A 27,045-nucleotide genomic window follows, 5' to 3' on the forward strand; every position below is an offset into this window, starting at 1 on the left:
AGGGGGAAACCCTCCCCGGCAGCGGGGCAGGGACGCTGCATGCATGGGCAGGTGCCGTCCGACCCTCTTCGCCCGTGTTGCGTGGCAAGGGCTTGGGGCCAGGAGCCGCGGCTCTCGGGCTGTTAACTTCGGCGGTGCCCCCCTGCGAGGTGTCGCCGCCGTCTCCGCGGCGCCTTCTTCCCGCTTGCATCACCGCGTCCTCTCGGGTGTCTGCGAGCTGATGAGCTGCTTATAAAGCAGCGAGCTCGGTAGCGATTTTCCAGAGGTACTGTGCTTCGGGCGTCAGGGTAGTAGCTTGCGCTGACTCCCTTACTTCCCCACCCCTGCATTTACATTCATGACTGATTTTGGAGACCTCGTGTTGACAAAACCCGTCTCCACCTCTCAAGACGATTTTTCTTATCTTTCTGTTTTACTAAAAACGCATTAAGGTTTAATAGATACGTATGAAAAGCAGTTGTTGGATGAGGTTATCGTGGCGGTTGTTAATGCTGTGAGTAGGTGGGAAACGCATGGTGCTGAAAGGCCTTTAATTGCTCTGATATCTTCACTTCCATTTCTGCTGCTTGACCTTTGTCAGTGATGCCATATATTGCATTGGCATTTCTTTCATACTACTAGTAAGCAGGAAATGCTTTATTCAGTTGCACTGGTTTCTCTTGCTGGCAGCTGCAACAGCAAGTACTTTGTACTGCTCTTCCTAGGCGCAAAAGTTAAGTTTACAATATATTTTCTTTTATTGCAGCCTTTTGAATTAGGATCCTTGTTTTGCGGCATTGTTTATGTAGATGAGCAAGACTTCCTATATTGTAATAGCGTATGAATTGGTAGTTTTGATTCCTCAAACATAGGAAGAGAAACTTTCACTTGCTTAATAGGGAATTTTAACCTCTAAAATGGCAACCATTTTAAAAAATCTACATCAAGTGGAGGGACAACTTAGAAAAGGCAACAGAAGGCGGCCATGCAGAAAGTGTATCATTGCTTGCCAAAGGACAGTGCCCCATATAGCTCAAATACGAGATGTTAGATGAGATCTAGCCTGTAGTATGGTCTCTGCCCAGAGACTAAACCTGGTGTAACAAAAGAAAAGAAAAATTTTTGAAAGTGTTATAATAATAGTAATTTAACAAAATTATCTCCTGAAGAGAGAGGTAATTTGTTCGCAGTATATGGAAGTCAGAACTATTCATATTTATAGGAAATGTCAAATGTGAGATAAACTTAGGATCCCTAAAAAGTGGGATGTAGTGGGGTTTTTTTTCCAATCACTTAAGACTGGAATGTCATTTGGGAAGCACATGCAAAAAAGTTACGTGTTGGAACATAATGATAACTTCTAGAATCTTTCATTTGAGGTTATTTGTGATACAGACTAGCAAAGCCTAACTCAGCCGAATGAATTTGATGTGCTTAAACTATTAGATTTGCCGATATCTTCTATTTTAGGTACAAAATTTTACATCTTTCAGTCAACCTAATATTTCAGGTGAATTCTGGCTAATCATCTCTTAGAAGAACATAACTAGGACTCTGTAGTCTTCTATTACATTAGTTCATTTCTGTTGTTTTGAAATCAGTGCAATGAAAATGGCAAAAAATGTTGCTTGAAGAAAGAAGAAACCTTGCTTTCTTTAGGAGTTGCCATAACTTTCTGATTGATGTGTTCATGCTGTAATATTGAAAAAGATCATTAACCTAGGTCGTTGTTTAGTGCTGAACTATGGACTGGAGTTTTGCACATTTAGACATGTTTCAGACACTAACTTTAGCTATATAAACATCATATCAAACTTATTCTGCATCTGAGGGAAGGAAAGGCTTTTCTAAAATGGCAAACCCCATTCATTTCCTCTTGTTGCAGGATAAAAATCTAACCACTATGTTTTTAGACATAAAACAAATGCCAAGTTTACGTTGTCTTTTGCTGTGCAAAGCAGTGCAATTTAAATACTAACTTAGGACATATATTACACACATACTCAGTGTTTATATATATATTTAGAGAGAGTTTCTGGTCAGACTTATTTGCATTCCTGAAGCATTGCACAATAAAAAAGCCAAGAGACTTGATAGGGCAGGCTCTATCTCATGTCACTTACACTACCATACATATGATAACATAGAATGCTTAACAGTTCACTGACTTCTAACTAGGTAGTTTCTTTGTGCAGCTTATCACTGGTAGTTTCTGGTGTACCTGCTTATATATATGGGATGAATGCATCTTAACATGCAAAATGATGCAACGTTTTACTAGAAACATGAGTAAACAATTCCTCTAATTTTTTGCTAAGCAATAGTCTGCCATAACTTGTTTACAGTTTCAGGTTATTTTCTTTCCATCAATATCATACAATGTCAGTTTGAAGTCTGGACATCAATAACTGATATTTTCACAATAAAACATAGAAATGCTTTTATTCTATAGTGTTCAGTTTTAAAGAGTAAGCATAATCCAGAAACCTTACATTATATTCCTTTAAAATTACAAGTTCAGGTTTATTAATGTTCAGGTTTGAAGGTCATGAGTATATAATTCAGTGGTTATGGTACTATGTCATTTTTTCTTTTGCATTCTTTCATTTATGTCTCCTTTAATGGGAGAGTCACAGCTATTAGGATGACACAACATGTTGCCACACCTGGCAAACAGTTGAGTTCTCCTCCAACTCTTTCCTCCTCCACCCTCCTTTTCCACTTGTTTTATAAACTAGAACCACCATTAAAGTGATTTATTGTGTTGATGATGCTATTTGATTTTTTTTTTTTTAATTTAAGTATCATGTAGGCATTATATGATATGATCATATTTGTGAGACAACCAGGCATCTAATTCAAGTTAAAGAAAAGAATTTCATGTCAAAAGAATGGTCAGATAGTATACTGTGTACAGGGTTAATATGTACTCCTTGATTATCATTAAAAGCAGAAAATCAGAAAAGTAGCTGAAAAACACCTCCGTGCTTCAAGGGGAGATGGACTAAAGTCTAAGTCATTTCAAGACAAGTCTTGGACGTAGCAAGAACTCCTAATAATAAATCCTCCAGAATTCATATGCAGTGTGATCCAGTGCTTTTCACTAATCTCATCAGAGAGACTTTCCTGATGTCCAGACTTCTTGTGTCAGTCTTTCATTCTTTTCCCAGGTCCCATAAGTTCCTTCCCTTCCTCTTTGAGGAAATTACAGTTATTTAGCCTAGGGAAGAGTAAGAAAGAGAATTTCCAGTTTCAAGTGTTTAACAACCATGATTTTTGGGGGGAAAAAAAAAACAGTTATATATTTACCATTCTTTCCATTTTCTGTCTAGACATTAATTTTAGTGTAAACCTAAAAACAAAGCACAGTCCTCTTGCTAAAACATTGCTAAAGTTAAAGGGTTTATTTTGTGGGTCTTGCAAGTGATACTCCTCTTTCTACCAAGCATCCCAACCAATATTTTAGATTAGGAAAATTAAATGTAGCCTGTGCAGAGTTATAGGTACATTCTCTGCTCTTCCCCCTTTTGGGTGTTTGTCATGGTGGAAGGAAGCTGTTCAATATCCTGGTGGTGAGGAGTAACATTGCATCCAAGTGCAAAAAGGATGCAAGAACACTGAGTCAGCGTCTCATTTAAGCTTAAGGGCCAATTATGCCTGAGCAACCTGATTGCCTTCTCATCCAGAGTCAGTCATTTCATCACAGGGAAAAGCAGTGCATGTCATTTACCTTGACTTAAGCAAGGATTCTGACACAGTCTCTGGTAACATCCTTCTGGCCAAAATGGAGAGGGATGGATGGCAACCTGGGTGGAAAAACTGGCTGGATAGTTGGGCTTAAAGAGTAGTGGTCAGTGTTTTGAAGTCTAATAGGTGGACAGTGATAAAGAGGTTGATTTTGAGGTGGATACTGTTAAACACTTCCATCAGTGATGCGGGCAGTGCAATAGGATGCACAGTCATCAAGCTTGTGGGTGACATCAGCTAAGGAACAGACTGACAGACAAGCTGGGGTAAGGATAAAAGGACAGATCTTTTCACTCTCTTTCACCGTGGAGTTGTGAGGGGGAGAAATGTATCTTAAGAACAAGATGTAGGTTGTACTGTTTTGTTTTGATTTGGCTTTTAGTTCCTCAGCCTTTTGATAACAGTATTGTCTGTTATTGCACAGGTGAATTATAGGTCCAAGCACAGCCAGCAACTGTCTTCGTGCAGGATGGGTAGTATCAGAATGCCACAGCCTTTGTTTTGATCTCAGTGCAGAAGAAATGTGTATACCTGGCGTGCTATTTAATACCAGTCGTCTTTACCCTTTTCCTTAGGGATGTACCGTAGTGAATCCAGTAGTTGCCCACAGTTCCAACTTTTTATACGCTTATCTATCTCCCTTGGTCCTTTCCTTTCTGAAAAGGTTCTTGTATTAACCTGGAGAGAGGCTGACAGTAAGAGGGAGGCTGAGCTTGGATATCTTTAACATTCTCTGATGTGCAACATGTATCATTCCTGTAAACAGTATTGGAGGGTTTATAAACTTTTCAGTAATGAAACCTGAAACAATGCAATTTAACTTTGAAATTCTGTTACATTTAAATACTACTTTGCTAACTTGACATGCTAGTGTTTTGGCTGTTCCATTTTTACAGACGCGGTCTTTGCTGGGAGTATTTGAAGAAGATGCTGCTGCAATTTCCAATTACATCAATCAGTTATTTCAAGCCATGCACAGAATATATGATGCACAGGTAGTGTTACTGAAATTCTTGAATGCATGATAAAGCTTTTGAACCACGTTTCTTGCTTGTCTCTTGCTTTTTTTGAAATTATTATAAGAAATATTTTTTTTAAACTTCCACATTTTAAAAATTTTTTAAATGTGGAAGTGAAATAAAATAAGAATTAAATTATTGTTTTTCTGTATGTTGGGAGTGGTAAAGACTAAATTCTTGTGATTTCTTTTGCAACAGAATTTCTTATGACAAGTAAAAAGATTTTCTGGTCTTCTAGTAGTTTTATTGTATTTCCCAAGTGTTTCTAAAATGTTTCCCATCATGATCTTAGTGTGCATAATAGTATGTACCAAGTGGGAGATTTTTTTTTATCCACAATATATTCATGTTTCACTCATCATCTATAAGTAACTGCACTTTTATGCCAAAGGCAGAATCTATTTTGTGTGTTTTTCTGGACAATTGAGTTTATGGCTGTATTTTTAATTTGTGTATACTTGAACTGTTTGACTTTTTTACTGATTTGTTATCTTGCTTTTCATAGTTTATTGTTGGTTTTACTTTAATGACTAGTGTGTTTATTGTAGGTTTGCTGTTATGTAGTTTCATTTTACTGCCTTTCTATTTAGCTTTTAATTTCGGTACTTTCTCCTTCAACTGCATCATGAAAGATGAAGTTGTTCCATACCATGAATCTGCTAATTAGGTCCTGTCTGTGTACAAGTACAAAGCAGTTTGTAACCAGGTGGTACTGGGGTTCATTGTAATCTTTCCTTACAGGTAACAAATGCCTAATACTGAGTAACTAGGGCAGCTAATTTGAAATAATTACATGCAAATATGCACTGTGTAACATGAAAAATACAGAAATCGGTGCACATAATACAGGCTGTGAACTTGCCATTTGTAAACACTGATTATCTGTAACTCTCAATAATGTTAGAGAAATGGAAGGGCAGGATGCTTAGGTTTTCTGAAAATCTGTAGTCAGATTTTAAATTCCATGTCTGTAATAGTTTCCTCTTCAAATATGTGATTTTTAAATATTAATTTAAATCAAAAAGTAACAAACTTGTTTTTTTGTGGATTTTTTTTTTTTTTTTAAATCAGAATGAATTAAGTGCAGCGACTCATCTGACTTCAAAGCTTCTGAAGGAATATGAGAAACAGGTACTGTGTAAATCATTGTTGTCTTTGTGTGGTCAGGACTACGTATTTTTGTAGTCTTTTATCTCCCAGAGCACAATGTAGAATGTATTTAGGTTTGGTCCAGACAAAATGAACTGCTGTAGTTGGTGGCTCGAATCTTTGCCAAAAGGATCTACTGTCTTCATATTAGTTCTTCCAACTAAACCAGAATGAAGTTCCTCTTACCATGTTGAATATTAGTAAGTTCTGGAATATTTTACTTTTGGATTAGTGTTTTGGAGGTTGCTTAGGGTGGTGGTGGGGTTTTGTTTTTGTTTTATATACCTGTTTACTGTTAAGTGCTTCAATTTTACTAGTAACAAAGAGAAGAAATTGCATAGCAGTCTCCATTTAACAACCATAATTCACTCTTATTGTGAGAATAATTCCATCTCTGAAAGCGTGGATTGTGGAATCCATAACTTTCTCCGCTGGTAGCCTGTACTATGAAGGGTTTCCTATTTGTAGCTATGCTGCTGGGACCCCTTTTCTGAGATGCATGTTAAAAACAAAAAGTCACTCCTTTTAAGGAGGCTGGCACTCCCTGTCCTCATTCTCCACCTAATGAGGTGAACTGGAAAAAGTACTATTTTTGAATTATTTTGGTTTGGTGAGTCTTTTTAGAGGGGTAAGATGGCACACTATTTTTCCTTCGCTAGTTGTTACTAACCAATAGGTGTAATGCAGATAGGATCAAAACCACAATGGTGCTGATCCAAGAGAGTAGTGAGTATTCATACCTACAGTAATCCCATTAGGAAGAAATGGAGAAACAGAGATTTAGAGTGTCTTTTTTAAAAAAAAAAAGTCTTGCATTCCTAACAACAGGCTGGAAATGCTGTTTAAGATGTCTGTGCACAGTCCGAATTGTAGCAGGAATTAAATTATTTCTGCTTTTTTTTTTTTTAAAGTAGCTGCAGTACTGTCATTTGAATTGTTTTAACATTGTTGATACAATACCAAATTGACTTTAATGACACAGCTATTTAATGAATTGCACTGTTTCTGCCATTTTCTAGCAGAAACATAGTTTTTGCAAAATCAAAATGAAAAGAACTAGCTTCAGATTAGAAGAACCAATTAGGGCATTATATTCTTATTCGTTAGCAGTTACAGATATCAAAATACATACCAAATATCCTTACTTCAGTTACAGTTTGTTAACTTCATTGAGAAGAACGAGGGGGGAACCTGACAAGCTGGAAGGAGGTGCTCAAAATTTTGAGTAAAGAAGTTGGGGTTTTTTATATTTCCAAATGTTTTATATATAGCTGCTGTGAATTAAAAGAAGAATTAAATTAACATTGGACCTTTTAACTTATTTTTCTGAATTTTCTCCTTTGGACTGCTTTTTTCCCAGTCAGAAGATTAACTTAAAAATACGCAAATAATGTTTTAACTGGATTATTTCTTTTTTCAGTTGTGACCATGCCTCCATCAAGGCATTATAGAAGTAAACTCTTTTGGATGATTTAAAAATTTCACATAATCACATAACTTAAGAGCTGGAAGTTTTAAGATGAACACCAAATATCGCTTAATTTCTGATAATTTTAAAAAAGAATTTGCAAAAAATCTTCATAGATGTCAAGATGTCAAATCATTCCTGATTTTTTTAATAAAATCTATTAATTATTTTATAAAACCTATTAATTAGATTAATTAATCTATTTTAAAAATAGATTTTTTTCTTTTAAATAATGAGAATTGTTTATTAGTTTTTTCCCCCTCCAAAATACTTCTTCTTCGCAGGACAATAACGAAGTGCTTCAGTGTATCTTAACTGTATAATATTTTAAAATAATGGAATGCCCAATGCATTCATAGACATGATTAATACAGTTTTGTGAACAGCAGAAGACACTGCAAACAACATGCCTCCTTTTATGTTCTTTTAGCGTTTTCCACTAGGGGGAGATGATGAAGTTATGACTTCCACTTTACAGCAATTTGCAAAAGTGATAGATGAGGCAAGTACTTGTATTTGTTTCACTTACTTTGCTAATGTTGTCATGTATAGACTTTAACTTGCTTAATTATTCCAGCCTTTTTTAAGATAGGAGGTACAGAAATGGCTTTCATTTGTCAATAAGTTAACACTTAATTGTATATTGCAGCATATATTTAAAGTTATATAACCTGAAGGTAAAGAATCAATTCAGCAAAATGAGGACATGTTGTTGAGAAAGAATGTAGTTTAGCTTACTGTAGATACAGCCAAAAAAACATTACAGAATGGCAGTTAGAAACTGTTTTTCATGAGGGTATTTGTATTGCCTGATTTCAGATACCTGACTGACAAAAGAACCTCCTGCTGTCTGTATTAGAGACTCTTCTGAAAGATAACTTAGCACCATTAAGATCTAAATCAGGATTTTTTCTGTGATCCCCCTCCTCACTTTTAGCACTACTTAAACAGCATTTTGGGAGGAAGAACACATTTTTTCTACCTCTGTAACCTGTAAAAGATGGGTTGTGATGTAGCTGGAGGGAAACTGGAGAAATAAATTGCCTAGTCATCAGAATGTGTGAGGCCATCTTCTGACATGATCCAGGAACTTGGAATAAAGTTGGAAAAGTAGGGACAAACACTGAACTCTAAAGGACTTCTATAAAAAGCTAGTGATGAGATCAGGAACCTAGAAAGGAATAGCTGCAAAAATTTGAATGTGCGAAATTATGTTTGAGTTGTACATGTCATCTTTTGTACGTGTCAACCTATTACTTTATTTTATTTTACTTTATTTTATTTTCTCTCAGCACTGTTTTCCTAAAATTTCCCTCTTTCTCTTGTCTTTTACAGCTTAGCTCTTGCCACGCAGTACTTTCAACTCAACTTGCGGATGCAATGATGTTTCCTATTACCCAGTTTAAAGAAAGGGATCTAAAAGGTAGAGTGCTTGAACAAATACTGTTTTTATCAACAGGAGCAATAACAAAAATGTAGCATTTAATCTCCATAGCTCTTGTTTCACTAAATAGAATATGCCACTTATTTTTCAGCTCTCAAAAGTATGCACCTCCCAATTTTTTAAAAAAATGTAAGTTATTTCTGTTCATGAGAGTATTACAGTTGAAGAACTTAACACTATTACTGTTTCAACAAAAATACTATATAATGGAAGCACTTACCTTCTATTCAAGATTAAAATTTTGCAGTTACTGTAAAAATTAGGAAAGAATAATTTTCAGATAATTTGCATGTTCAGGAAATATTTGTATATATTATAATACCATGACATCAGTATAATGGCTGGACTAAAGGCAAAGTGCCAAAGTTGTAGTATTTATTCTATTATTAAGGTTTACTAAGGTGATTCTTCAACCCTGCTGGTAATATAGGTGGCTTCTTACGTGCAGGCATAAGATGCTTCCAACTTTATTTTTGTAACAGTTGTATCTTATTCTGCCTGGTCTAAAACAATATATAATGTGTCTGATTATGATAGGTTTTACTTGAGATGCTAAAGTGAATAGACTGATGTGGCAAATAGACTTGAAATATAAATTGTAAGAGCTAAAACCAAAATAACTTAAATCCCTAATGTGAACATCCTAAAGTGGGTATACCTAACATAAGAACGTTTTAAGTCTAAATTGAACTAAAAATTACGACTCTTCCGTAAGTCTTCTAGCTCTTTATGAATCTTGGAAAATACTTCTTTGGCAATAGTTTCTTGCAAAATTATGGATTAAATAGATTATACTTTTTGAGCAAGGGAACATGAGTATCTGAAGGCTAATATTACTCCTCAGAACCTGGAAAAATCTCCTGTTAATATTTACTGAAGAAGCATCCCTGAGGCAATAATCGCAAATTAAATTTTCCCACTGGAAGTTTTTAACCACCAACTGATGTAGTATTTAATGATACCATACTTCTTTATGGGCTTCATAGGCACTTTATGTAAAGCTTTTCCATGCTTTTTTATCTTTGCTTTACCATAAAGTTGAACATAGCTCTCTGCTTGTTTATGTCATAATATGACACAAAACCACAATCAAGATCAGATCAAGTGCTAAGTATTGTACTGTTTTCTGTTTCCTGACACAGTGAGACTAAATAATCATCTAGACCATGACTAATTTTAGGTAGGAGGAATCACAATGTCTTTGGGGCTTTCCTTTGATCCAGTGATACTTCCCTGTCTCCGGTGCTTCCACTTCCCCAACTCAGACCAGAACTCTGACCAGAACTATAGGTGATGCATTTGTATTGACGATCTCTTTCAAAGTCTTTTAAAAAGAAGTTCTTTCTTAACTTATTACAATACAGTATCTTTTTTGGTAAGACGGACAGCCACATAAATGATACTCAGGCCCTAAGTAGGAGCAGACTTTCTTGGCCACATAGTGCCTATGCTGGTAATTCAGCAAGTATGCTACAACTGTTCAGTAGTGAAACATTGCATGAGAAACTGTAATATATAAATGTTATGTTAATAACAACTTATTTAAATTGTGATATGTTGTTTTGTAGAGATATTAACTCTAAAAGAAGTTTTCCAAATTGCAAGCAATGGTAAGTGTAAAATACTTTATGTTATAGATATTACAAGACAACAGTGTTATTGTAGATGATTTACTCAGAAAACTAGTGAAGATACTTGAACGGCTTAAAGTGACTAATTAAGGTGTAATTTTTTTCAGTGATAGTTAGGCACCCAGCTTTCCTTGATTCACTTGTAAAATCCCTGCTTTGTGTACCGAAGTGTTGAGGCAAATTGACAGCATTAGTCTTTTTTACAATACTGTAAATGTATATATAATTATTAAATAATTTAGGATTATGCTACCAAAATTACTAAAAATAGAAGGTGCTAGCTCACTTCTTAAAGTCAGGACTGGATTAATAAACAATTAATTAGTTTGATAGTTCTCTTCCTTATTGTCAGTAGTTACTTTTTGAGGTAGCTCTACTATATCCTTGTAGAGAACATACTCTTTAGGTAAGGATTAAGTACAGATTCTGCTTCTCTTAATGTAAATTGCTTCATTGCTTTCGACGCAAGAAAGGTTAGATGCAGGTTTTCGTAATGGAAAGTTGTCTCTACTTATAGAAAGTTTCTGTCTTTGAAGAATATTAGATGTTTAGGGAAATTTGTAACAATTTGGCCATGTTTGCATCTGTTTAGAATTTCTCTTCAGCCCGAGTATTTGTGTCAGTGAAGTAATTATAAACAAGCAAGAACAATTCTTAAAGGTTTTAATATGACAGAACTTTGCGTTCAGCTGGCTGTGCAACACACAGTGATATAAAGCGTTTTCTGCTCTGTTTCATAAGTCATGAATTTATCAAAATGATCATAAATTCTCTCTTGATTGCTTAGACCATGATGCTGCCATTACCAGATACAGTCGGTTGTCAAAAAGAAGGGAAAATGAAAAGGTTTGTAAAACAAAATACTTAATATAAAGATTTTTAGAGAAGAATTAATTTTCATCTAATATATATATCTATGATGGAAGACAATGTATGGCAGATTCAACCTGAAGGTTGATAGTTTATGTTTTAGCAGTCTAGACAGTTTGTTTCAGTATAGAAAAGCAGGTTTCCCCAATACGTGCCTGTCTTGTAACACTGAAAATGCTCTAAGATGAAGGTTGTGATACTATATTCAATTTATTTTTGTAAAGAAATAACCACATTTTTCAGGGAGAAAAGAATGCTGTATTTGTTTTTCATATATCTCTCACGTATAAGTTAGAGAAGCGGAATTGTAGGGTAAAATATGCAATTGCTGGTGATAGAGGGTAGAACATTACTGTGTTGTTTTTTCCATGCTGGCTGTAAAGCTGTCCAGAAGGCATGTGATGAATACCAAGTCTCAAACATTCCTTTTTCCCCCTTCCCTGTCTGTGTCTCTTTAGATCAAGGCTGAAGTTACAGAAGATGTATATACTTCCAGGAAAAAACAGCATCAGACTATGATGCATTATTTCTGTGCATTAAATACTCTTCAGTACAAAAAGAAAATTGCGATGCTAGAACCCTTGCTAGGATACATGCAAGCTCAGGTAATTTCAGATTCTGAAAGCTGTAAGTCTGAAAGAAGATGTAAAAGTACTTCACGAAGGTTGATGTACTGAAATCCATTGCAAGACCTCTTTTGCAATCAAAGGAAGCAAATGGAGAAAAAGACATATCCCATCCTCATCCCTGTAGCTGTCACAGCTGCTGCCATGAACACTGTTATTAGTTAGCACTAGTCATTTCCCACTCAGTATATGAATCTCATCATGACATGCCCTCACTCCCATTGGAGAATCTTTTAGGAAAGTCTCGGTGACAGATATAAAGGTCTAATTCTACCCCAAAACCCAGATGGCTATATTTAATGCACTGCCTAAATTTTCATTGCTGGATACTTTTTTCCACTGGATCATTAATGGGAATAGCTGATTAAAACTTTCACGCATGCAAGTCCGCGTGGAAGTGTACCTTCTTAGAAAGTGATGTGGAGACTGTTAAACTCTTTCCTGTGGCAGCTATTCTGATCAAAGTCACATCACTGCTGTTTTCAATCAAGGGTGTGGAAAAACTGGAATGCTAAAAATCATTCTGGCTTGGTTTTTTTTTAATATAAATGAGGTCATGATTGTTTATTTGAGGATGAGTGCAATAGAAAATACAACTATGAAAAAGTTCTTTGGAGAGACTTAATTTGTATTTTCAGAAGTATGTTGTCAGTATGTTGGTTTTAAAAAGAAAAAAAGCCAAACTTTCCAGCATCTGGCACTGCCAGGTGTCCCAAGTAGAAATTAACTTCTACATACTGTCTGAAAGCTTTCCAAGTCCAAGAAGAACTCTTGCTTCTTTTTGAAACTTTGCAGCTTGTATTTAAGAACTAAGCTCTAAATGTTTTCTGTAACAAAGTAGATAGTGCAACTTGTTGTTCAGGTGCAGGTTTTTGCTGAATCTAAAGATGGGAAGGGCAGGGCCACGCCCCATGGCTTCCTGTTCTGAGATTTCATATGGCTAAACTCAATTTAGATGTGGCAGTTTTTCTGGACCAATATGGAGTACACTGTTTTTAAGATATATATCGTCAGTTCCCCTTGCCAGGGTCCACAGTTAGAGGATGGCCCGGGACAAGTCCTCACAGGTTTCCCCTCCTATACCCCCCAAATAACCCCTCCCATAACACAACAGTTAGCAGACTGGGGGGCTTGAAAAAGTATAGAGAGACCTTGGGATCACTAAAAGATCAAACCTTGTTTCTTTGCCAGGGCAGTTTGTGCATTTCCTCAAGGTGACTGTGCACTTCCTCTTGACACAATGAAATCCCACTGCAATGTCAGCATCAACCTTTACTTGCAGACAAAAACATGCATTCTGCTGCTTTTATTGAGAGGCTTTGGTGCGAATGAGGGATGAAGAGAGATTTCTCTGAGAAACTTAACTTCCTATGGTTTCATCTGTTAATTGTTAATGTAGTTTTAATTACTAAATTCTCCCTTTTCCTCCTCTTTTTTTTTTAAGATAAGTTTTTTTAAAATGGGTTCAGAGAATCTTACTGAGCAATTGGAAGAATTTTTGACCAATATTGGCACAAGTGTACAGAAGTAAGTTGTTTTTGTTGAATTTTGAACTATTATCAAGGCAATTATTTTTTCTGTTTCTACTTACTAATAAATTGTCTTTGTTAATAACACATTATTTACCTTAGTGTTCGCAGGGAGATGGAGTGTGAAGTAGAAAACATGCAACAAACTATAGAGGACTTGGAAGTAGCTAGTGATCCACTGTATTTGCCTGATCCTGATCCTACGAAATTTCCTGTTCATAGAAATCTAACACGGAAAGCTGGCTATCTCAATGCAAGAAAGTAAGACTGGCTTGTTACTTAAAAATTCCAGAATATTTAATTTTGGGAAAGGAAAGCTAAAGCATGCAATATTTTTTTTGAAGTTAACTATGCTGATTTTACATACTTAGTTGAGTAAGTCATGTAGGAGCTATTCTGTTTCTTTCTTTGGACTCCTTCATTTAAATAGTATTAATTTCATTATTACACTGACATAGTGTCATTTAGGTGCAAAACATAGTTATCCTGATTTTAGTCTAATTTTGCCTGAATTTTCACATCAAAAAGAAAAAGTTTATGAGAGTGTAATTTCACTGGATTGTAATTGGAAAACAACAAGATTACAGCTATCAGGATTGTTCTGTATCTGTTAAAGCTTTGGGATTCAAATTACTAATAAAATATGACAAGCTTGAGATACACAAAGCAAAACATTCTCTGTTAACGGAAATACACTTTGAACGGCCTTCTCAATTTCATGAGGTAGTCTTTTGTCCACTAGAGGGAGTTGTTACTCTATTTATTAAGGTCTAGCAGCTGATTTTATAGCTATTAAAAATAAGTTGTAACACTCAGATTTTTTTCTGTAATTTATATAATAAGCTTCAAGGAATTTTTAAAAAAATGTAGATTACTTTTACAACAACAGTTAAAGTAACACACTCACTGAATGAGCCATGAATTTCTGTAGTAGAACACAGTTGCAGCAATTAATATTGAAGAGAGTATCTGAACAAAAAGGGAGGCTAAACTGCAAGTGTTACTGATTTTTGGTTTCAGATTGTTCCTTTTCTGTTATTCTGGGAGAAAAGAAAAAAACCCAAAACCCAAAAAACCAACATGCTCTAAGCAAAATTTTGCTGAAATCTTGTTGAATGGTACAAAATACTTGGAAAATTGAAGTATCTTATGTGAATAAGCTAATTCTTAACACAAAGTTCTTCAAAACTTAGTCTTAACAATATAAGTGCAGAGTGCAGAAGTCTTATCAATTATATTGATAATGCATATTGTTTGAATATGCATATTGTGTAAAACAATACCATAAAAGCTGATCATCGAAACTGAAGTACTTAGGCCTTTTTATTCTAAATTGTTACACATAATTTAAGAAAGCAATTACTATTATTTTATGTATGCTTTGCCCTGCAGTAGGTTTAGCATGAAAAAAACAACAGATGGAAAGAGACTAATTTAGCTGTAAAGCTAACCTAAAACATTAAACAGGGAAAAAAGTTTTCTTAAGTGCCGAGATGGTTTATTCCAAGTGATTTTCAGCTCAGCTGAACTCCTAATTTAACCAAGAACCTCTTTTTATCTTTTAGTAAGACGGGGCTGGTATCTTCCAGTTGGGAGAGACAGTTTTACTTCACTCAAGGTGGAAATCTGATGAGTCAGGCAAGAGGTGACGTAGCTGGGGGACTTGTCATGGATATAGACAATTGTTCTGTAATGGCTGTGGACTGTGAAGACAGACGGTACTGTTTTCAGATAACATCTTTTGATGGCAAAAAGTAAGTATTCTTATATTACTGTTATGTGTAATACTGGACTCACTAATTAAGAAAAGAAAGATGGTCTACCTTTGGCCAGATTATAGCTTGATAGATTTTAGGGGTATTTAGAAACAAAATCTGGGATGTCTTTTTAACTTTGTAATGTCTGGGTTTTTGTTTATAAGCTCTGTAATGTAGCTGAGTGGTATTTCAGAACAAAATTACGATAATCAGTTTACAATCGTGTATTATTGCATTTTGTGAGTGCTTAAATATTACATGGGCACAATTAGAATTTTGTTCCTTTTCTATTTTCAGTTGAAATGAAAACATAGATTCCCCACCCCCCAGTTAAATGTTGACTGCACTCAGCACATACACGGAATCTTCAGCCTTTCTTAATTCATTGTGCAGTGTATAAACTTGAAAATGGAGTTTCCTGTCTGAATGTATTTGTGAGGCATTTTAAATAGACACAATAGTCTTTTCCATTCTCCTCTTTCAGGTCTTCAATCTTACAGGCAGAGAGTAAAAAAGATTATGAAGAGGTAAGCTTATAGGAGGTTCTCATGGAGTCCAATGATTTTCTGTTGTGCAGAAGGAATACATTTGTAACAATAGTTGGAATGCTCATTTTATGTTCTTTAGGTGGTAAGCAGTGAACTTTTAACTCATTCAATCCATAATGACAGGTTTCAGGAAGTCTGACAAAATACTGCTGTGTTTAAATCCTAGAGAAAAAAATGCAGTTCTGATTGTCACCGAGTCCTTTTCAGTATTATGTAAGAAAGAAAGAGGGCGGGGGGGGGAGCCCACAGCAAAATAGCTAGCAGTAACGGAATCTTGACAAATGCTGCTTCTCCTTCTGCCTGTTGATGCTTTCCTAACCTTCTTTCTTCCTACCTGCGTGTCAGGAATGGAAAATAAAGAAAGTCTTAGGTTAGGACACAGATAATGATACAGGCAGTTGAGAAATGAGGAAAAACTGTTTTTCTGCCCTTAATTCATGGTGGGAAACATGTTTATACTTCATGAACAAGTTGAATCAAGAAATGTGAAATAATTTGCTTCTGGACTGCTTTCAAAGCTGCTTGTGATTGTTGATTCCAAATGGCTGCTAAGTCTGGTGATGGAGATTTACTTGCCTGGGCAATGGATGAATACCAGCTGAGAAATGTCAGTATTCAAATACTACATCAGCAAACTTATATGTTGTAGCAAATATTGATGGGGAAAAGGAAATGGGGAAAAAAACCCAACCAGCAGGGATGTCTTTTCCCTACTCTTTTTAGCTTTCTCTAGAGGTGAAACTAAAAAGTTTCTCTGGATTTTTTGCAAATAATAGCCTAATATTATAGCCTTGCACTGGTCTAACAAAGAAGGTTCTAGTTATTAGAATTTATGTTTTATTTGGACAGCTTTTTACAGCTTTCCGAAGGCTTGCACAGATGGGCCAAACTGATAGATTCATTACATTCATAGTCTATGAATACAGTCAGATTTGTCCAGAAACAAAGGAACAGATTTGTAAGTGTTATAAAGTATTTGTTAATTAAAAAGGTATGTCAATTTGCATTATTATTCAATATAGACTTTTCAATAAGGGATGGGATGGAAAAGAAAATGTTTTAAAAGCACTGTTGATTTAAAATATGTTTGGGCAAGCAGCTGGATAAGGAAATACAGAAAATATGGTACTTTCACCCTGCATTCGAATTCCTCTGCAATCTTCAATGTTAAATTGATATAAAATGACCTTTTATGCTATTTCTAAGGTTTTTAGCTGGGCTGTGTCAGGTTGGCTCTGGTTCATTTGCTCTGTTGAGGTTGTCTAATAGCATAACTGAAACATTTGCCCTCAGATGCCTCACTGGAGGAAGGGAGTTTATAGTCAGCTTTAGTAGCTCAAATTTGTGATTTTCTGGGCTGCAGCTGCTGTGCTGTCTTTTAGATAGCTCAGGTGACAACCCTACCCACAAGCTGGGGTTCAGTGGAGCAGCACCGGTAGTATGCATATAATCCAGTTAGTTTTCTCCTTCAGAGAAAAGTTGAAAAGCAAGGAACAGGGGCAGACGGTTTTCCATAGCACAGGGAGAAAATAGATTCTAGCTTACAGATACAAGAAATGGGCAAATTCCACAAAAGGCAGATGGAATCTTTATAATGTCTTGAGGAAACAATGTCATCTGCAGTCACAGAATAATGGAGTACAGAGAATCCTGATTTTTTTTTTTAATTCCTTAGAGTCGTGATTTAGGCTTGCTTTAGTTTTGATCTTTAGTGTGACTAAAATATTTTTTTCAAGTAAAATCTGATACTGTAAGTTGCAGTATGCACATAGTAGTGAATTTAATGACAAGCTGGGTGTGCAGAATACTGGTTTGGCTCCCTGAAGTTACAAAGAAAGTGGAAAAAGTGCTGAAACTAGCCAACTCATGTATTTAATCAAGTTTGTTAAAAAACTATGAAAAATTAAATTTTTTTCTTTTTTTTCCTCTCTCTCTCTTTTTCAGTGGATATGCACCATAAACAACATATCTAAACAGATATATCTAAGTGAAAACCCTGAGGTAACTTTACTAAAATTTATAGTATCAGTAATATGTTAAGATGTAGATATGTGCAAAATTAAAAAGAGATCAACTGGATCTAATTGGATAGCATAGAATTAAGCTGAGTACTTCCTACACGTCTAATTATAAGCTTTTCATGGTATGAAAGCATACAGTCCATTGTCTCCTTCATTTAAATGCTTATATAGAAAGCATTAAAAATATGTGACTTTTATATTTGTTATAACTTTTTGACATTTTCAGGATCCTGTATTTTAGTTTTAGTGCAGAGCTCAGTTACCTAAAGCACATGTTCTGATGAATATACAGCTGAGGTTCTGTTTAGTCCTGGCATAAACGGGTGCAGCTCCCTTACATCAGTGAAGGTGTGTGCATTTACACCTCGATGTTAATGCCTTCTTCTCACTTCCCAATGGCTTTATAGTCATTCTCATTTTCTGAGTCATACGCTCACACAAAACGTTGCTACTTCATTGTTTTGTCTCCTGTACCTTCCCTCTCCAAAAATCCTCCTTCCTCAAGGACTTTCGCTATTGGCTTTACTGCATGAAGTGAAGCCATCAACATTAAATACTGACACTTCAGAATTAGTGACTTCAATGAAAGATTAAAATGGAATTCTTCAACTGTAAATGTTCCATTATTTACTGAAATAACATTATTAACGTAATCCTTACTTGATAGTTGTTCGTGTCTTGGTTTTTCAGAAACATTTAAGTGTTCCCAAATTTCAAGTGCAGACTTTTGAATCTTCATGGTTTTTAGTTAGTATTTGAGGACTGCATTTCTCAAATGAGATTTTTCTTTTTCTTCCTGGCTACATTTGCTTATTTTTGTCACACTTATCATTGGAACTTTTCTCTATTTCTGGCTTTTATTAACATTCACAGTATTATAAAGCAAGTGCATTCATTTAAATTTTGAAAGTGAACAGCAGGAAATGTGTTGCAAGTTAGAAGAAAATACTACAACTATGTTAATGAAAATTTAGGAATGCAAGATTCTCACAAAGGGTTGAGTTTATAATTTCTGTCAATTGCCTATAAATAAAACTAAAACCGTAAAGCTTATTTTGAGGAAAATGTTTTCAGTTATTTTTTCCCATCTCTGTATTGCAGGAAATTGCTGCACGTGTGAATCAGTCAGCTCTGGAGGCTGTTACTCCATCTCCTTCCTTTCAGCAGAGGCATGAGAGCATGCGGCCAACTGTGTAAGTTAATGAACTATAGGTCATTTGAAGAGCATCTATAAAGAGAATCCTGGATAAAGTTCCAGGAGAAAAAAAAAAACAAACAACAAAACTTTCTATGTTCAGAACTAAATCTTTGATAGGCTAGAGGAAAATTTCTTGAACTCACCTTTTATCATTGTTTAGCATTGTTACTGTTATTGTCATTTTTAACATTGTTATTGTTTAGCATGTTAGCATTGTTACAAGTAATCCAGATTTCCAGCTGACTACTCAGTTTTGTTGGTTGCCTCATATGTCTGGTAATGAGATTTTTCTTAATGTGTCCAACTCCTGGAAGGAGACCTCAGATTGTTCTAACATCAATATATAATCATATATGAAATATAATACAGTCTGATGCAATTAATAATGCAAGTAGTAACTAGGAATGTAGACTCCGTTTTTGTTTACTATACCCTGATCTTCTTCAGGTTTTTATTTTTGTTTTGTTTTACATCCAAGTTTTGGAATATTGTATTGGTCTCCCATGTGGTTTAATTTTTTTATCAACCAATCTGAAACTAAGATACCTTCCTTTTGATTTTTTGTTTTGTTTTAGACAATCTCGTCCTCCTGCAGCTCGTACTAGCAGCACAGGGTCACTGGGATCCGAATCAGCAGCTTTATCGGCACTTTCCTTGGATTCACTTGTTGCCCCTGATACTCCTATACAATTTGACATAATATCTCCGGTTAGTGAAGATCTGCCTGGTCAAGCAAAATCTTCAGGGCAGTCGGGCAGGTAGGAAATGTAGAGAGAAGGAAGAAAATTCCTAAAGTTAATGTTACTAATTTAAAAACAAACAAACAAACAAAAAAACCCTGTTTAGGCTACAGCTCCAAAACACACATTGCCTTTGCCCTGACTCCTGTCAAAAAATTTGCAGTGGCCAGCAAAGCAAAACAATTTTTTAAATTGTTAAATAGACTTGTGAAAAATGGCTTAATTACATGCACTAGATTCAAGGTGTAGTTTTCTATTTAGCAGCAGCTTTTCTTGCTTTAACAGCTAATGCTTTTATTTATTGATTTATTTAATCTTTTGGTTTCACAAAGTATTTTCCTTTCCTATTGCTTGCTCACCCAGCAGCTTGGGTTATTTCCTCTTGGAAACTCAAGAGAAATTTGGTAGCCCTGCCTCCAGGTGATGATGGCATACGATGACACTCTGCTTAACCTGACAGGTGAGTGAAAATGATCTAGGCTTCTGGAGTAATCTCGTATACAGACAAGTTAAAATTGTCTAAGAGCTCTACCCAAAATATAAAAACATTTTCTCCTACTTGTTTTTTTGTAAACTTCCCATTCAAAAATAATAATAAAAGCCTGTAAATCTTCACTGCATTTCTGGAACTATATGTACAGAATTCAGATATTAAGAAATCATATTTGCAGATCCAGCTGCTCTTAACAACAACAAAAAAAGCCAAAAAGCTGAAAACTAATTTAAGTGACTCTAGTCACAATAATGTGTTGTATCCCCCTGCCCTCTAGAAAAGTATTTGAATTTTCAGTTGCACCTCACAGATACATAAGAGTTAAAATTACATATATTCAACTCTTTTTTCTTTTTTTTTTTTCTTTTTTTTGACTGATTTCTCTTTGTTGTTGTTTGGTATAGCAGGATAATCAGTTGGCTAACTAGATCCTTAAGAACATATTGATTTAAAATAGACTTGAACTGTATTCCAGGAAGTGGAAAGGTTAATACTGCAGCTAAATTCATGTCATCAGTTATAATTCCATTCTAGAAGATCGTATTTTTCATAGCAGAAATGATAGAGAGTTGTGCTCAGTATTTTCAATTAACCTTCACTGTCAATAAAGAACTGCAGTGTTTGTACAGATGGGCAACCTGCTACTTTAGAAGTATTAATTATTTAAAAAAAAAAAAACTTTCCTTAGTTTCTGATACTGATGACGTATATTTAAATTTTTTTTTTGCCTTTTGAGAGATCCTGTGAGATTTTGCATTTACTGTTCCAGTCTAATCTTAAATGACAAGAAGTCTGAGCAATAAAAGATGCCAATAGAAAGAATTTCCCTTTAGTGTATTTACACAGGTCAGCATTTAATGGGATGATTCTTGATTGAGTCCATGTTATGTAAACATTGCAGCAATGCAATCTTGACTTCAGAGTTCAATCTAGAACAATTTTATTACTTTAAACTAGACATCTCTTAGTTAAAAGATTTCACTGATAAAATTAAACTGGCAGTCAGTATGACATGTAACTGAACAAGAGAGATTGACTTTTTTTTTTTCTCTTAGTTCTGAAATCTGCTTTTAGAACACTAACTATTCAGAGGTGACACCTTCATTACTCCCCTATAAAACCTAATGTGAAGTTTATTGAACCCTTGACAATAGTTTTTCAGCTACCAGTTAGCCAAAGAGAAAGGGTTTTTTCCTTTTTAGACGTTTTAAATAAAATTTCCCCATTGCATCATACTCTTTTGCTTTAAAATGTAGACTTGGAAGCCTAGAGTATTTTCACTTTTCATTGTAACTGATAGCAATTCTGTCTTTGAGAGCCAGAAATAGCCACATTTCTCTTGACCCTCTAGGAGTAAAACCCCAGTGATGTTTTCAGAAAGCTGCATTTGAAACAAAACCAGTGACTTCTCTTCAGTAAGTAATTCAACAACTTGAGACAGTGATGAGAAGTGTGGTGCTCCTGTGGAGTACTGAAAGGACTAGCTTTTGGCTGTACTTCCTGAAGCTGTTCTGTGAAATTTCATCCCCTAAAACTATACCTTTTCAAATATTAACAAGGTTTTGACTTGGGCTTAATTCAAATATAAAAAAATACCATGTGAACAAAACTCTCTATGGCAGCAATAGGACAATGATATCTGGTATTTTTCCCATTATTTGAGCCCTCAAATATAGCAATTTATGTCTAACTCCTGATTACATTGCTTGTCCTTACGATTTATCATATGTTACTCTTCCAGATTACAAGTCTGTGAAATCATTACATGTTCTTATTTGATGCAGCATGAGACTACTACATTAGTCATTAGTGGTTCTTGTAATCTGACTCCTGGTTTAATGTTTTCATTTTTTAATAGACGCACAAATCCTTTCGGTGAATCTGGAGGCTCAAAATCTGAAACAGAAGGTAAAACAAAAATTTTATTTCAATGCAAAATAAAAAATAGAATTTGAAATTTATTTTTCTATTTTCATCTATAGCTTCTCTCTTCTAATTTAACACCAGTTTTAGAATGCTTAGTTACATTAGCAATGTATTAGACAAGTTGAGTTAAATCTGGCTACTGTCTGAAAGTCTGTTCTAAAAATAATTCATTGCATCTTTTGTATTCATTAAACCAAATGAAAAGATGTGTGACTTGCTGTTTAGTAACTGTACCTCTAATTCATAAGTATGAGCGATCTCTTTCCAAGTTATTAGAAGTTTGGAGTTTACCTGACTGCAATCCATCTTTGGTTTTGAATGGAAAACCCAAAGTGGAGTTCACTTTTTCAGTACTTTTCTTTGTCTTAGATTCCATTCTTCATCAGTTATTTATTGTAAGATTTCTTGGCTCTATGGAGGTGAAGTCTGATGAAAGTCCAGATGTTGTTTATGAAACAATGCGTCAAATACTAGCAGCTCGTGCCATCCACAACATTTTCAGGATGACAGAATCACATTTATTAGTCACTTGTGACTGTTTAAAGTAAGTTTGCTTCCTGAATTCTACTGATGTTTATTTACAGAATGATCTTCTTTCACTTTGGTAAAATTTACTTTCTGGTTTGTTTTTAAAAACAATTTTTTAGGTTAATTGATCCACAGACACAAGTTACAAGACTACGAGTAAGTAACTTTACATTTTAAGATAAATACCCAGCAATGTAATTCTTCTACTTTAAAAATAATATTATTAGATGTTAGCAAAAATCACGGACAGCATGAGATTTCCAGGCAAATTTATGCTGAAATTAGGAGACTAATGCATACATTTAAAAGCAGACAGAAAAACACTAGCAAAGCAGGTTTAAGGGGAGTGATTTCAATAGGTCAAATAGGCTTTTGAAACTACCACACCCCTCCCAATTTGATAGGGTAAAATCTTAGGAAAACAGAGTATTATATTTTAACAATGTGTTTGATTATAAACATTTATATTGTTAGTAGAGAGGTAACATTAAGGTTGGAGTCCAAAAGGGTTTGCTTACTGTTTGGTTTTTTTGGTTTTGTTTTGGGTTTTTGGTTTTTAATGCATAATTGCAATGAGAATGTTGTAGTTTCTGGGTTTGGGGGTTTTTTTCTAATTCTTTATTGCACTTAAAAGAAATAAGTGGAATTCTTCTTAGGATATCAAATAAGGCCAGCTTAATTCTTCAGTAATAGCAGTCTTTTTTTTTCATATTTCAAAACTGTCGTGTCCGTCCCCCCCCTCTTTCTTTATGCACGATTTATAGTCTGTCATTTAATTTCTTTGGGTCTTCTTTTAAAAACATTCAGTTTTTCAGGGACTCTGAATTACTTTCATTTCCATACAAAAAAATCCTAAGCATGTGAAAATGTCGTGATACTTTAAGTAGTGCTTTTTTCTTTCTTTACCTTTGTGGCATTAAGTTCAAAACTGCCCCAAAGCTGTAAGCTTTTACAGGTGAGATATATCAACTGAGTGTATGTCCAGTATTCTAAATGTGTATATTTAAGGTTAGGAAAAACTCATCCTATCCGTTTATAACAGTTGTAGTAGGGGCCTTCAGAATTTAAAAACTTACCCTTTGGTAAGTCTTAAAAAGATACATTTGAAATTTCTAAGTCCACCCTCTTTTAGGAATGAGAATGCAAAATAGTTTTATTGTAACAAAATAATGAGCATACGTGGTTTGTTCATTTTGCTGTTGGTTTGGTTTTTTTTTTTCTTTTTTTCCTTGCTTATAATAATTGAGGAGAGCTGAACTTACTGCAGTAAAGGTTCTGGAGAAGTAGTGTGTTTACCTGGGACCAGATATTGACAGCTTAGTCACAAATGTCATTTGTATGAATGATGTCTCTTTAAAGAGGAAAAGCAGGAGTGTATTCAGATTTAGAACGATGACTGAATCGCATTGCAAATGTGGTCCCCTTTTCTTACATGGAGTGTGTGTTTAGAAGTTTTCCTGTCTTTTGAATAATTTAATCCTTGCCTTCTAATCTACTGTTTGTGTTTCGTAATTACATGTTTGGTCAGGTTGTAACTTCTTCTGGTGTGGTTGTGCATTTATGATATTGAAGTAATTAATGTGCAGTGTATTGAAACCTCATATAGAAAATATTTGGAACCAGTTTTAATATCTCCATGTTTGATCCTTTTTGGCAGTTTCCTTTGCCCAATGTAGTCTTGTATGCTACACACCAGGAGAATAAGCGCCTTTTTGGATTTGTGCTTAGAACTTCAGGAGGGAGAGTTGAGAGCCGCCAAGCTTCTGTCTGCTATATATTTGAATCAAATAATGAAGGGGAAAAGGTACTGGTGATAGTTATACTTGTATCAGTTTTGAACCTGACGTGGGTTCCAAGATGTTAGATCCATTGAAGCTGTCTAAGGGATTTCTGTGGGAGAGTATTTTGCTTGTGTACTGAAAAACAGTTAAACCCGACAGTCTATAAGTACCTGCAAGTGCTTTTATGTGCTATCATATCTAATTTGGGAATCTGGCTTAATTTTAAAGGCATTTTTATTAGAGTCTTTTTGATTATTTCCAATCTGTTTTGTGTTTAGATTTGTGACTCTGTTGGATTGGCAAAACAGATAGCTTTTCATGCAGAACTGGTAAGAATCTTTTTGTGGCAAGGGCTGCTTGTGAGTGGAAGGGAGAGAATATATTTAATATATGTGATAGAATATATTCTGCAAGATGCTTATAGATGCAGTAATACTATTGTGGTGTATTTTAAGGGATTTGTTCTCTAGAATTTAAACCCGAGATAAAAAGACCTTGACCAATGTCTACTGTGGACCAATATTCAAGATAGGATTCAGCTTGCTACCTTTAACGAACATACCAGTCCTTTCAAAGAAGAATAATCAAAACAGTGGTATAACAGTTTTGAGTGAACTCATATAAATTGGTAGTGTATTTAAACATCTTGGGCTGTTGTTACTTACTTTATTTACATTTTTGCCCTTTAGGATCGAAAAGCATCAGAAAAGCAAAAAGAAATAGATAGAGTCAAAGAGAAACAACAAAAAGAACTGAATAAACAAAAACAAATTGAAAAGGTACATTTCATCATTCTTCTTGTGGTTTTTTTTCTTTCTACTTACTTTCTTTTGCCGTTTTGTACTCCAAGCTCCACTATCACATTCTTTAGTACAAGTTCATAGAACATTATAGAATTAAGTTAATTATGAGAGGTATTTCCTGTGCATATTTTGTACAATTTTGTATAGTAATTTTTAAAAAGAGCTCTTCTGAGGAGATAAATCACAAAACATCTTTATAAGAGCAGCTCTTGAAGGAACACCTATCACAGGCCCAAAATAATTTCATTTGCTGACGAGGGTTCAGTTACCCAGTGAGGAAGGGGCTGAAGGGCCCCTGTAGACGAAGACACTTGTCCTGACCTGATGTCGTTTATGGATTATAGGTACAAATGCGTGAATGTGTTAGCTGTTCTAATAATGCCAACTACTGAAACGTAAATGTTTCGGTCTCCTATTCAGTCTTTTAATTCACTCTGTAAAGAAAATTGTCCGTTGATAGTATTAGAAGATAGTTTATAAATCATAATAATGGTATCCTGTTTCAGTTGTAGATGGCTTTAAAGTTAATATTCTTTTTCTGATTTCCCAACCCCCCCTTTCTCAAATTAGGACTTAGAGGAGCAAAGCCGGTTGATAGCTGCTTCCAGCAGATCGAACCAGAGCAGTGGAGAAGGACAATTTGTAGTCCTTAGCAGTAGCCAGTCAGAAGACAGTGATTTAGGAGAAGATGGAAAGAAGAAGAGAGAATCTGAAGCCTAAGGTTGCCTATTTTATTAAAATTGGAATCATGGATATATCTGGTGAAATGGCACAAGTTCTACAAGAAGTAAAATGTAGGTGGAGGGTCTGTTGTATTATATAAAAGACTTCACAATATGTAGACCCTATTATGCCTTGATTTTTCTTTCTCAATTAAGTGATTTGCATTTTCACGTCAGTATAATTTCTCTTTTGTATGCCAGATGAAGCATGGTGATGCTACCATGTTTGTTACAAAATTATGTTTTCTCAAGGCTTCTCTGCAGTATGGAACAAAGTGTTGGGCTTTTTTCCCCACTTACCTCTCTGTGCAATTGACTGCTCTTGAAGCAAAACTTAAAACTCCCATTGGACTTCAGCAGTACACTGAAATTTGTTCCTTACACTGCAGTATGGAGAACACCTTGCTGGAAATAAAAATGGATGTCCAAATAAGACAGTGCTAAGCTTTACCTAATTATCTGCACATAAATTCCTTAGATTTAGGAAGAAAAATTCTGATTAACGTTAGCGAGATGTGCAATAGTTCTAGACGGAAAGGTCTTCTTTTTAGTTTCATATTGCACTGTATGATACTGTCTTGATTTTTTTGGTGAATATAACGCTGAAAGACTTGGTTCAACAGGAGGAAAAAATACTGTCAGACCTAGATAAGAGCTGATGAGATGCAGTTGCACTTTGCTGCATGAGGAATGTATAAAGCATTCCTTATCAAATTATAAGAATAATGTATATATTCTTGTAGCACAAGTGCCATGTTCTTGGTTTTCCCCAGTACATGTAATAAAAAGCTGTAAGCCTTTGAGTTCACTTTTTATAAAAACTTGCTTAGAGTTGCAGGAACATCTTGAGTTCCATCATTTGAAAAATCTTCTGAACATGTCAATGCCTTGCCACCAGTTTACTGAAAATGAGTTGAGGCTCTTTAAATCTTTTCATGGAAATTGATTTTGCAAACAGAATTTACTAGCTCTGAAGTAAGAGACTATGCTAATCCTACGTCTTAGAGTCAATCCTGTAAAGCGTTTTTCAAAGGAGTGTCTGTTTACAGCTTGTAATCTGAACTCC

General features: G+C 35.0%; 1 protein-coding gene across 1 annotated transcript; it reads left to right on the forward strand.

Moving 5' to 3' along the window:
- The first annotated feature begins 4,625 nt into the window (after nucleotides 1-4,625).
- Nucleotides 4,626-25,977, forward strand: APPL1 (adaptor protein, phosphotyrosine interaction, PH domain and leucine zipper containing 1). Its single transcript, XM_009581177.1, has 21 exons — nucleotides 4,626-4,721; nucleotides 5,817-5,876; nucleotides 7,793-7,864; nucleotides 8,698-8,785; nucleotides 10,375-10,416; nucleotides 11,225-11,283; nucleotides 11,766-11,912; nucleotides 13,378-13,460; nucleotides 13,565-13,723; nucleotides 15,028-15,216; nucleotides 15,704-15,746; nucleotides 17,712-17,768; nucleotides 18,890-18,981; nucleotides 19,562-19,744; nucleotides 22,078-22,127; nucleotides 22,515-22,689; nucleotides 22,793-22,829; nucleotides 24,331-24,477; nucleotides 24,733-24,783; nucleotides 25,144-25,233; nucleotides 25,828-25,977. The coding sequence occupies exons 1-21, from the start codon at nucleotides 4,698-4,700 to the stop codon at nucleotides 25,975-25,977; spliced, it is 1,998 nt and encodes a 665-aa protein (XP_009579472.1). The 5' UTR covers nucleotides 4,626-4,697.
- Nucleotides 25,978-27,045: the final 1,068 nt, after the last annotated feature.

The sequence above is a fragment of the Fulmarus glacialis genome, unplaced genomic scaffold (assembly GCF_000690835.1).
Source record: "Fulmarus glacialis isolate BGI_N327 unplaced genomic scaffold, ASM69083v1 scaffold23497, whole genome shotgun sequence".
In the NCBI taxonomy this organism is placed as follows: Eukaryota; Metazoa; Chordata; class Aves; order Procellariiformes; family Procellariidae; genus Fulmarus; species Fulmarus glacialis.